Source organism: Montipora foliosa, chromosome 9, assembly GCF_036669935.1.
Source record: "Montipora foliosa isolate CH-2021 chromosome 9, ASM3666993v2, whole genome shotgun sequence".
NCBI classification, from domain to species: domain Eukaryota; kingdom Metazoa; phylum Cnidaria; class Anthozoa; order Scleractinia; family Acroporidae; genus Montipora; species Montipora foliosa.
In genome coordinates, this window is record NC_090877.1 from 492,501 (window position 1) to 505,000 (window position 12,500).

Genomic DNA, 12,500 nt, shown 5'->3' on the forward strand with positions numbered 1-12,500 from the left:
TAACTTAAATCAAATCAAATCAAATGTTGGTTTTTGTGGAGAGGGGAAAACCGGAGTACCTGGAGAAAAACCTCTCGGGGCAGAGTAGAGAACCAACAAACTCAACCCACATGAGACACTGACTCTGGGAATCGAGCCTGGAACACATTGGCGAGTGTTTTTATACCTGATAAAACATGTTCTGTGAGTTTTTTTGAACGGCTTCAAAAACATTCCACAAACAGCGTGTCCCTCGGGTTGAAAATGTGACAGGGAAGATACATCTTTAGCATACAAGAAAAATAAGCCAGGTCTGGTTGCTATAATATTGTTTATATATTAAAGAACTCTAATGAGGAATCTTTTATCAGGTTTAAAGCTCATGCACATGACATGTTATTGATGTTTTATTATTTTGAAATGAATCACAGTTATCAAGGAACTCGAGTAGGCTTCTTTGGCAACTGCAATGAAATTTTACTTCATAACTGCAATTTAAGAAATCAAAAGTGGCTCAGTCTTGTCTGTACTCTTATCGAAAATGATATTCGTGGCCGTAGTGGTCAAAATGTTGCGCACAACAAATTTTGACCACTGCGATGACAAACGTTTTTGATATAAGAGTACAGACAACGCTGAACTTCGTTTGATTATTATTATTATTATTATTATTATTATTATTATTCTTTTAGGCCCGTCGATTTTGCTTTGGACTCAGGAACTGCTTATCCTTTATGCTGTCGTGCCAGTTGGTGCTGTCTTTAGTCATGGTCATGTCATCATGCTTCTTCCTCCCCCCTCCACTGACAGGCCTTCATCTTCTGTGGCTATCATGCCTTACAGTACCCCTGTTGAGTTTGTCTTTGATTGGCTCTCCAGCTGACCAAGATCTCATGACAATGATGACTGGCAAAAATGACAGTAACTTCAAGGTAATTGAACATTAGATGGTGTTTTGGTGGCAGTGTTCCTCCACTACATTGTATAATTTTTGGAATGACATTAATTTTTATAACCGCGATTACTCAACATTAACATTTATTTTGTCTCAGCTCATGCGTCATGTTCTCAAAGTGTTACAGTCAAACCAAGTGAAGCGTACCCCTTAAGATTGCATTAATGAAGTGATTATTTGAAACTTGAACCCGCTAGTCGTTTCAAGAATGCAATAATGAGTTGATTATTCGAATATTGAACTCGCTCGCTCGATCCAAGAATGACGGCTAAATTCGCTAACGGCTTCCGTTTTCGAAAAATCAATTCACTGTTTCGACTAGTAGGTTTCAAACCTACTAGTCTTTTCTAGAATGCAACACTGAATCGATTTTTCGGAAACGGAACCCGTTAGCCGTATTCTTGGATCGAACGAGCGAGTTCAATATTCGAATAATCAATTTATTATTGCATTCTTGAAGCGACTAGCGGTTTCAAGTTTCAAATAATCAGTTCATTAATGCAATCTTGAGGGGTACGCTTCACTTGGTTTGACTGTAACAAACACTCTAGAAGTGATAACCAGGCATTCAGTCAGTGCATTAGCAGATGTGTGGGCCCTTTTACCAAAGCATTGGTGGGATTAGGTTCTTAACAGTAAAGAGTAAAAATATAAGGATTTTGCAAACACATTGGCTCACCTTGAAGTATGTTTTGCTCATGTAATTAGTGTGTAATTTTGCATAATTTGTATTCTCAAGAAGGAAGCACAAATCATAGGAAGAGAAACCTGGTGATGGGCAATGCTATTAAGTTCAATTCCAAGCCACTGACAAGGAAAATTTCAGCCAATTTTGAGCAAGATGATAGTACTGTGTAATAGTTAAAATAATATTCTATTATTAATACTTAGACTCTTGTTTCCTTTAGCCTAAAATTACATATGAGCTAATTAAGCCTTGTCAATTAACAGACAAAATTCACACCTTGGTTGGTACTTAAGTGTGGCTTAGTGTTAATCAGCTTTTGAGTACATTGGGCCCTGGAGTTTAAAAGGAGAACAAGGCCATCTGAAGTAATATGTTTTTCTTTCAGGACTTGCGACACACAATGTGCTTCTACTTCAGTGTTTGCTTTTTCCCATCTGTTTGTGTGTGCTGCCTGGTTCTTTTTCCTTTAACTCTTCATGGAGTGTGTCTTACCATTCAGAAGCAATCTAGGGGATGTCACTTCTTGTTAGGATTCAGGCAAGATCTTGTTTTCTCCTATTTAAAAACAGGCATTTTCAAAATAATTAGCTAATTGGTATTCCTGTAATAATTGTTGTTGATTTGCTCCTGTGTGATCAGATTCAGATCAGACTCATGCAGTGAGCCGCTCTTACTTCTATTCATTTGACAACCTGTGCAAGGTTTGTTTAAAGCAAAGCTCTTTCAAGACAGACTACATGTATACACAGGAGAAGTGTGGGCTTGCTTCAAGAACTTATAGCCCAAACCCTAAGTTTTGTTTCAACATTTGTCACAGTTGTCAACTTAACCTATATTGAAACTAGGGTAGATTTTTAGCATAGTTTGCAGCTACACGTAGATAGCTTTGAGAAAGATACCACTGTTTTTTCGATCATAATTTAGGAACAACACTGAATATTGGAATGGCTTGGGAGAGAGCCACATTCAAGCTTTGTCCATGGCTCAGGACATCAACACCTTCTTTCTTGTTCTCCTTTTTGGTAAGTTGCATATAAATTACAGGGATCAAGCAATCACAGTGGAAGCTCCAGTTTGAGGTCCTACAGCCCTTTCTTTTAATTTTGAGAACAGGGTGGATAGTTGGGAACATCATTAAAGGGACTACATTTGGCAGTGGATGATACTTTTAATAATTAATACCTACAAAAATTAATGTAACTGACGTCTTAACAATATGATGCCAAGCAAGAATGCTCTACACAATAATTATTGCGAAGAATTTAAATCAAGTGAAGGCAAGTGTTAGTTTGTCAAAGTGGAAAAATCCTCAGTACCTGAAGAAAAGCCTCTTGCAACATGGTGGTGACAAACTTAACCCACATTGTGTTGAGTCTGGGATTCAATCCTGTGCCACATTGGTGGTGGAAGGCAGGGGGAAGTTGTTCCAACTCATTTAAAACCGGTATTTGTATTGTGAGAGATGAATATAGAAGTTACATTTAATTTAATAGTTATCATGTTTTATTAATATTATTAACATTAGGGGATCAGGGTTGGTATGGATATTATTTTATTGAGACAGCACCTGCACCCAGCCTCATCAACATAATTAGATTATATTTTTCATTATTTATGTGGGTTGAATTTGTTGGTTCTTCTCTTTAATTGGTGTGAGAGCTGAGTGCCTTCAGGTACTCACTAGGTTTTCCCCAACACTGACATACTAGCATCTGATTTGGTCTGCTTTAATTTGGTTTCACTTGATTTAAAGTCTTTTCAATAATTTTTTAAGAGCAGTCATGCTCAGCTGTAAGAGATTAATTCTTTAGTAATAATAAATCGTGTTGTTTTCTTCAGTGGCAATGTCATCAAGTTATGTGCATCGTCTTCACTTGTTATGGAGAATGTCACCATTTGTGAATAAGTCGTGGATCTTTGCAATAGTTGTCAAGTGAGTAATAATAATTATTATTATTTTGCACTTTTCTGTTTGTGGGCTGTTTAAACCTCTGATCTTAAGAGCCCTGATAGCAATAAATGATTATTATAAGGATTTTGGTTGTCTTTTACATTTTTTTTATGGCCTACAAAGCGATAATATCACACTCTAAATTACAGCTTGTAAATAATTAAAAGAAGTCCCTAAGTTAGAATGCTTTTCTGTAGGCAAACCAGTCAGTGCAAATTCCAGAATACTTAAATTAATGTTATTCTCCAGTTTTATGACTACATGACTTTGACTTGTTAGGAATTAAAATACAAATTAATGATTGCTTTCAATTTTCAAGAACTGGACTAAGATCTTTAAATCATCAGGTCAGGGATGATCAACATTAATTTAATAGTATTATTTGCCAAAGACAAGGTGGATAATTGTTTTAGTATAATTACATGGATGATTATTTGAAAAATACGCTTTTTTTTTTAAACAATTAATTTCTTCATCGGTCACCTCACGTTAAGTACCAACCAAAGATATGAATTTTTATGTCCGTTAGAAAAACTACTTGGGTGATTATGGCGTAATAATCACCTCAAGTGCAACCAATCAGCGCAGAGAATTTTCATTAATCACCTATAACACTATTTCAAAGTAATTGGTACTCTTTCAAAGTAATTGGTACTATTTTATGTTATTCATTATTAGATGTTATTGCCCATTAGAACCAATCAGAGGTGATCATTTTTGAGGGTGCCAAGTTTGGCTAACATTATCCACTTTGTGCTCTGTTATATCCAATGAGAAACCTGGTAGTGAATAACAGGATAATAACGAATAACCAAGATAGCATTATCCAGTAATATTAGCCGCATGAACCAATAACATTTCAGAAACGAAATTACTAAAATTCTTTTCAAATCGAATGAATATAATGAAGTTTTTACGCTCAGTATTGGAGTCAATGAGCATTGAACTGCCAACGCCTACGAGTTTTGCAAAACGAAATACATTATCATTGAATACAACCCGGTCGTTCAAACAAACAACTTGAGTAAATACTCAAAGACACGGAGAATAAGATGAACTTGGTTAAACAAACATTTAAAGCCGTTGTTATTCGATAAAATAGTGATCATGTTTACCATTCACATAAACCTGATGGACAATAGCAGATGCTATCAAAACACTGAAAGGCACTGACTTGAAAGAAAAAAAGAAGCCGAAGCAAAATTAGGTTCGACGTGTGAACTTTTAAAGCGCTTTCATTTTATCTCACTCTGAAGAGTCGCAATGTTTACTGTTCATTTTTGTTTTCTCTAATAAGCCATGCGTAACAGAATAATGCTGAATAACCGACATTTTGTTAGCCTCTAACCTTAGCCATCTGTATAGCGAATCAGAGAGATAAGGAAGCTCACGCGAAACCTTTTAATTGACCGCAAGTAGTACCTATTAAATGGTTTTGCGCGCAAACCTTAATTATAAAAACGAAAAAGGAAAACTATAAAAAAATAACGTCTTTTATTTTATAGTCTTTAGCCTTGTATCTACGTATTTCATTTTACCTTTCTAGCGAATAACACGTAAAAGAAGAAAGAAGGAAAGAAAAGTCCAAGTTGCGCCACAAAATGGACTCTGTCTTTTCCTAATGGATTGCGTGACAAATTTTGACCCTAAAATGGGCCCATCCACTATCGTCCAAAATCCATCGTCCGTGTTTTTAGCACATTTATCGGTAAACTGCGAATGTTTTTCTCGCCCTGAGAACAGTTTTCAGGGCGCATGAAATCACATTCAGTCTCAAGAAACGGGCGTCCGGAAAACTAAGACCTAAGACCTAAGACCTAAGACCCGGAAAACTAAGACCCGGAAACCTAAGACCCGGAAAACTAAGACCCTTTTCATTTTAGTTCTCAAAGCAATCCCTGGGCCGTTTAAAAAGGCGCAAACATATAATAAATAAATGCGAAGGAAATCGGGAATAAATCACGCGCAAAGCAGCAAATAAGCCATAGAAAAGAACGGCACCAAAAAACCCTGTATTCCTGAAAGAAATCTTATGTATATCCAAAAAATTAAGATCGATTTTGAGACGACAAGAAGGCTTTATAATGACGGCGTTGGGAGAAAATCTAGCAATGCTTGATAATTCTTCACCGCAAATCATGTCACGCCAGGCGAGTCAAGGCCACATGACAATCCCGCATTTCATCAGAAAGGAAAAATAAATCGTTGTTCTAAAATGTCTCTCCTGTAACTGAACGAATTGTTCATTTGTTCTTCGGAAATTACTGGCAGTCAGGTGATACGTCCTTCTTGGAAATCAACGGCGGAATCTCTGTCGTGAGCGTGTGTAAACAAATAGTAAGGTCAACAGATTGGGACTGAGAGGGGTGGGAAGCAGGAAGCTCTAACTTGGCGTCTGTGCATTGAATTAAAAGGTAACAAAGGTAATAATGTAAAGCGTATTTAATTGAACGATCAAAGGCTTATTCGGTTCTATGATAAGTGGAACTTCCTCTTGCAGTCGCATAAACATCTCTGAAATTTTGCTGAGCTTATTCAAAAATTAAAAAAAAATCATGGGTGTCAGTTAGGCCTTGTCCCGAAAGATTAGTACACGGTATTAAGATCTCTGTAAGAATCACATGGCAATGTTATGGAGGGTTTTAAAACATTGAGAACCTTTACATATCAATTTGCTTATGGACATATTAAAATCAAAATATTTTTAGATTTTCAAAACAGAACGAACGTGCTCGGACTTTCTAACAAAGGTCCCCGAGTTCCAGCCGTACAATATAAGTACCAAAAACAAGAATAAAATGAAAAGGGTCTTAGTTTTCCGGGTTTTAGTTTTCCGGGTCTTAGGTATTAGTTTTCCGGGTCTTAGTTTTCCGGATTTTTAGTGGGGAATCCGGAAAACTAAGACCTGACACCTAACACTTAACCCGAAATATTCCAACATAATGGCGGTTGGAACTAAGCAGATTCCCTTAAATTGTACTACATTTGGATGCTGGATCTGCCTTTTTTACGAAAACAGTGCCACCAGCGCGATTTGCAGTAGGGCATGTGACCCTGTTGACCTTTGAATTTGTTTACAAGGGCTCGTGACAGAGCTCGATCAAAGAAAAACCCGTCGTTGATTTCCAACAGGACGTAACACCCGACTGGCAATAATTTCCGAAGAACAAATGAACAATTGGTTCAGTTGCAGGCGAGGCATTTTAGAACAACGATTTCTTTTTCCTTTCTGAAATGCGGGATTGTCATGCGGCCTTGACTCGCCTGGCGTGACATTCGCGGTTGTGGCGTGAATAATTATCAAGCAAACGCTGCTAGATTTTCTTCCAACGCCGTCATTATAAAGCCTTCTTGTCGTCTCAAAATCGATCTTAATTTTTTGGATATACATAAAATTTCTTTCAGGAATACAGGGTTTTTTGGTGCCGTTCTTTTCTATGGCTTATTTGCTGCTTTGCGCGTGATTTATTCCCGATTTCCTTCGCATTTATTTATTATATGTTTGCGCCTTTTTAAACGGCCCAGGGATTGCTTTGAGAACTAAAATGAAAAGGGTCTTAGTTTTCCGGGTCTTAGGTTTCCGGGTCTTAGTTTTCCGGGTCTTAGTTTCCGGGTCTTAGGTCTTAGTTTTCCGGGTCTTAGGTCTTAGGTCTTAGGTCTTAGTTTTCCGGACACCCCTCAAGAAACAATTCTCATTATCTACCAATGAGAACTGGTGAGTTTTCAATTAAAATAACATGTCTGATAAGGATCTGTCATGAATCACCGATAAACAATTACTCTTGAATGTTTGCTTGTCATCATCGATGAGCCACATGTGAATGAATTTGGGCAATCGTCTTTGATCAATGATTCCCAAGTTAAAATTTTGCGAATCTCGACTTACTTCACAAAAACGATGTTTATGTGGTCCTTTAGCTATAAAGATTATCGGCATGAAAATATACGGGTGAGAGTAAGCTCAAATTAAAACGTCTTAATTCAGTCACACACTGTTCCACACACTTGCATATTACGGGAAAGGCAACGTAAAATTCTGCTTTTCCATTCTACATTCCTGTAAAGCCAATGAAAAACGGAAACTTACCGACAGTAGTCGATCCATCATCCAAATTTCCATTCAGTAGGTTTCCTTGGTCCATAACTAGAAAGCGGATTATACTTTTCCCTGAAATTCGCGCCAAAATTTCAACACGCTTGTTCAGCCACTGTTTCTATACGATCTCAGCGAATAACGCCTCTGCCGCTCAGAGGATGTCTTACCTCTTTGCGACAAATTTAATTTCAGTACTAGCTTGGTGCACTTATTTTCGTCCTTCTTTCCAACTCTTAAATTAAGCACCTTCCACTGATCATGACGTCGACCCTGAGCGCGCACTAGCCCGCCAAGCCGGACAACATTCACAATTTTAACACGTACTGTATATCGTGTTATACAATCTTGACAGGTCGTCAAGATGCAAGATGTCATTCAAGATGCTTACTACACAGAATTGAGAACTGTTCTCGTTTTCCACCAATGAACGTTGTTATTGCTCTTATGTTATCGTCAAACAACCCCATCAGATTATTCTCCTAGACCTTTCGCTTTTTTTTTTAAGCGTATCGTTGAGATGCCTTTGGTCTTTTATTGTGTTAATCAATGATGGCTCAACTCGTAAACACTGAACGTTTCAGCACGCGGCTTTTCCGGTCAACGTATCAGCCGCATGGAACACTTCGCACGAACCCTGGTGAACTCGTATTCTGTCTCCAGGGAACTTTCGCGTGTTGGCTGGTGAAATACAGTTAATGATCGCGACTTTTCGTTAAGGTACCGAAAATTTGACAAAATATCGCACTTTGTTCTCATGAATCATAGCTCAAGACGCCGCTCGAACTGCAGCTATTTTTCGACGAAAGTTCGCGACATTAAAAGAGCGTCATGCACGCTTTTCGGTTGCAATGCTTTTGCACAACACTTCATATCATCGTCGCCGGTCAGTATAAAATTAATTGACTGTTCTCGTTTTCAGCCAATCAACATCGTTATTGCTTGTATATGCTCGTCAAACAACCCAATCAAATGAGGAGGAATTTTCCTGACAGAGCAAATAAATGTTGCTGAGATGCAACCTTCAGAAGAGAGTGATTAATGTTGGATTTTTCTGAGTAACGACGGGAGCTTTCGAGTTGTCGTGTTTCGTGATCATCATGAGCAAGTTCGCGGTATTTGTTCGATTTTCTGCGCTGCATAGGTTTTTTTATTCGTACCCAGAATTGTTCTGGAGTTCAGTTCTCCGAGAACTGTCGGCAAATGTCAGCAGTAGATAACACCCGCGGCTTGGTCACAGTGGCATGACGCTTTACCTTGCGGGGAAAACTTCCACAAAATTTGCGTGTCACCTCCAAGAAACTGTTTCCGGTCTATGTGAGACACGTACATCTCAGTGCTTTTAAGTAAAGGAGTATTTTGGTTTTCATTGCTCTCTATCTGACCTATGGTCTTGCAGGACAACGCTTAAAAAGGAACTTTGTCCGACACTTTCTTACTTTTGAAAAGGCTTTGAATTCTCGCTGGTGGCCGAGGGAGGCTCAGCATTTGAATTGCAGATAAAATATTTCCGTGCCACAGAGCTTTATTAGGCGTCTTGTTTGTTCGAGGACTGTTCGCGAATGCAGCCACTGGCGACTCGATCCCCGAGATGAATGCGTCTTTGTTTAATCAGTGGAGTCGTTGAGCCTATCCCGAGGGTGTCAGGATTTGACTAGTCCACGAAAAGCCTTTCAGTTTCAATCAATTTTTTTTACGGGATGGACACATTCCTATGAAAACTCGGCTTATGAATGGTTACTTGATCATTTATTTTTAATTAAACATCCTGGACTTCTCTTTTATCGGGCATTTTATAGATTTCATTATTTTATCGATCTGGATATTTGGAGCGCAAAAGGGATTCTCGAGATGTCGCGTTTCGCACGAGCTTTTTTCGCGGTATCCGACGTACTGACTTTGCTCGATTTTCTGCGCTACAGAGCTTAATGTCTTCGTACCCAGAATTGCGGAGTTCAGCCAACTGCAGTTTTGTTTGTCCGAGAACCGTTTGCAAATTCAGCCACTTGTCGTCAGCAGTACTTAGATAACATTTGACAGCCGGGTACAAGCGTCATAATGAACTAAAGTCTCAGAAATTAGAGATGTGGTCGTGTTTTTTGTTTTTTGTATCCCTTTCCCTTCGCATGAAGCTTTACCTTGCGGGGAAAACTTTACAAAATTTGCGTGCCACCTCCAAGAAAGTGTTTCCCGGTCGAAGATAAAAACTGCTATTATGGTTGTTAATGTGAGATACGTATATTTGCTTTTAAGAAAACAAGTATTTGAGTTTTCATTGCTCTCCACCTGACCTATGGTCTACTATTTAATAGAACGCTTAAAAGAAACTTTGTCGGACAATTTCGTGCCTGTGAAAGGGCTTCACCTTCTTCACCTTTATTAAGTCGATGAGGCATCACACCTCTCTGGTTCTTCATCTCGGCCAAAGAAGGCTCAGCATTGAATTGTAGATGTAAGATTCGGAACCGTGCCACAGAGCTTTCTTGTTTAACATTCCCATAGTTGTTCTTTATTTCTTCCGAGAACTGTTCGCGAATGTAGCCACTGGCATCTCGATCCCGGAAATCAGAGGTACCCAACGATAATCTTCGGTGAAATATGTGTTCGGGAGAGTCAAACTAGTGTTCTAAGAATTTCGGTTCTATGTTGCCAAACAGCTATAACTAAGCTTTCTTTAATGAAACATCACCTTAAAGATTCGCAACAACGGGAAACATAGTCCATTAGCCAGTCTGTAAACACTACAAGGAGCCTAGAAATGTCTCTCAAAGGTTTTTGGCTTATTGGTGCCCTTGCGAAATGAAAGCATCTTTGTTTAATCATGCAGTTGAGACAGGGAACCTATCACGGCGGTGTATTCGACCAATTTACGATCATTTTTTTTCACGGGACGGATACATTCCTATTACTGAACCAATAAATGACTGGTTACTTAATCATTGATTTTAAACATCCCAAACTTTTTAAATTCTATTTTACCGGCCAATTTTTTTTTAAATTTAATAATCGATTTTAATTATTTCAATTATTTTAATTATTTTACTGGTCTCCATATTTGGAGCGTTAAAGTGACCTTGGAGGTGGCACGCAAATTTTTGTGAAGTTTTCCCCGCAAGGTAAAGCTTCATGCGAAGGGAAAGGGATACAAAAAACAAAAAACACGACCACATCTCTAATTTCTGAGACTTTAGTTCATTATGACGCTTGTATCCGGCTGTCAAAATGTTATCTAAGTACTGCTGACGACAAGTGGCTGAATTGGCAAACGGTTCTCGGACAAACAAAACTGCAGTTGGCTGAACTCCGCAATTCTGGGTACGAAGACATTAAGCTCTGTAGCGCAGAAAATCGAGCAAAGTCAGTACGTCGGATACCGCGAAAAAAGCTCGTGCGAAACGCGACATCTCGAGAATCCCTTTTGCGCTCCAAATATCCAGATCGATAAAATAATTAAATCTATAAAATGCTCGATAAAAGAGAAGTCCAGGATCTTTAAAAAAAATGATCAAGTAACCATTCATAAGCCGAGTTTTCATAAGAATGTGTCCATCCCGTGAAAAAAAATTGATTGAAACTGAAAGGCTTTTCGTGGACTAGTCAAATCCTGACACCGCCGGGATAGGCTCAACGACTCCACTGATTAAACAAAGACTCATTCATCTCGGGGATCGAGTCGCCAGTGGCTGTATTCGCGAACAGTCCTCGAACAAACAAGACGCCTAATAAAGCTCTGTGGCACGGAAATACTTTATCTGCAATTCAAATGCTGAGCCTCCCTCGGCCACCAGCGAGAATTCAAAGCCTTTTCAAAAGTAAGAAAGTGTCGGACAAAGTTCCTTTTTAAGCGTTGTCCTGCAAGACCATAGGTCAGATAGAGAGCAATGAAAACCAAAATACTCCTTTTCTTAAAAGCACTGAGATGTACGTGTCTCACATTCACCGGAAACAGTTTCTTGGAGGTGACACGCAAATTTTGTGGAAGTTTTCCCTGCAAGGTAAAGCGTCATGCCACTGTGACAAAGCCGCGGGTGTTATCTACTGCTGACATTTGCCGACAGTTCTCGGAGAACTGAACTCCAGAACAATTCTGGGTACGAATAAAAAAACCTATGCAGCGCAGAAAATCGAACAAATACCGCGAACTTGCTCATGATGATCACGAAACACGACAACTCGAAAGGTCGAAAGGTCCCGTCGTTACTCAAACCGGCGACCGGCGACGATGATATGAAGTGTTGTGCAAAAGCATTGCAACCGAAAAGCGTGCATGACGCGCTTTTAATGTTGCGAACTTTCGTCGAAAAATAGCTGCAGTTCGAGCGGCGTCTTGAGCGATGATTCACGAGAACAAAGTGCGATATTTTGTCAAATTTTCGGTACCTTAACGAAAAGTCGCGATCATTACCTGTATTTCACCAGCCAACACGCGAAAGTTCCCTGGAGACGGAATACGAGTTCACCAGGGTTCGTGCGAAGTTTTCCATGCGGCTGATACGTTGACCGGAAAAGCCGCGTGCTGAAACGTTCAGTGTTTACGAGTTGAGCCATCATTGATTAACACAATAAAAGACCAAAGGCATCTCAACGATACGCTTAAAAAAAAAAAGCGAAAGGTCTAGGAGAATAATCTGATGGGGTTGTTTGACGATAACATAAGAGCAATAACAACGTTCATTGGTGGAAAACGAGAACAGTTCTCAATTCTGTGTAGTAAGCATCTTGACGCAAACCGCCCGCCGACGACCTGTCAAGATTGTATAACACGATATACAGTACGTGTTAAAATTGTGAATGTTGTCCGGCTTGGCGGGCTAGTGCGCGCTCAGGGTCGACG

The 12,500-nt window shown here is 39.1% G+C and overlaps 1 protein-coding gene across 2 annotated transcripts in view; it reads left to right on the plus strand.

Moving 5' to 3' along the window:
• LOC137969575 (endoplasmic reticulum magnesium-transporting P-type ATPase-like) overlaps window positions 1–12,500 on the plus strand; it is a 64,675-nt gene that overhangs the window by 45,653 nt on the left and 6,522 nt on the right. For both annotated transcript variants that reach the window (XM_068815882.1, XM_068815881.1), the window contains exons 31-34: window positions 672–911; window positions 2,008–2,159; window positions 2,547–2,644; window positions 3,462–3,555. In XM_068815882.1, the coding sequence (XP_068671983.1) occupies window positions 672–911; window positions 2,008–2,159; window positions 2,547–2,644; window positions 3,462–3,555 (584 nt within the window). The remainder of the gene's footprint in view (window positions 1–671; window positions 912–2,007; window positions 2,160–2,546; window positions 2,645–3,461; window positions 3,556–12,500) is intronic.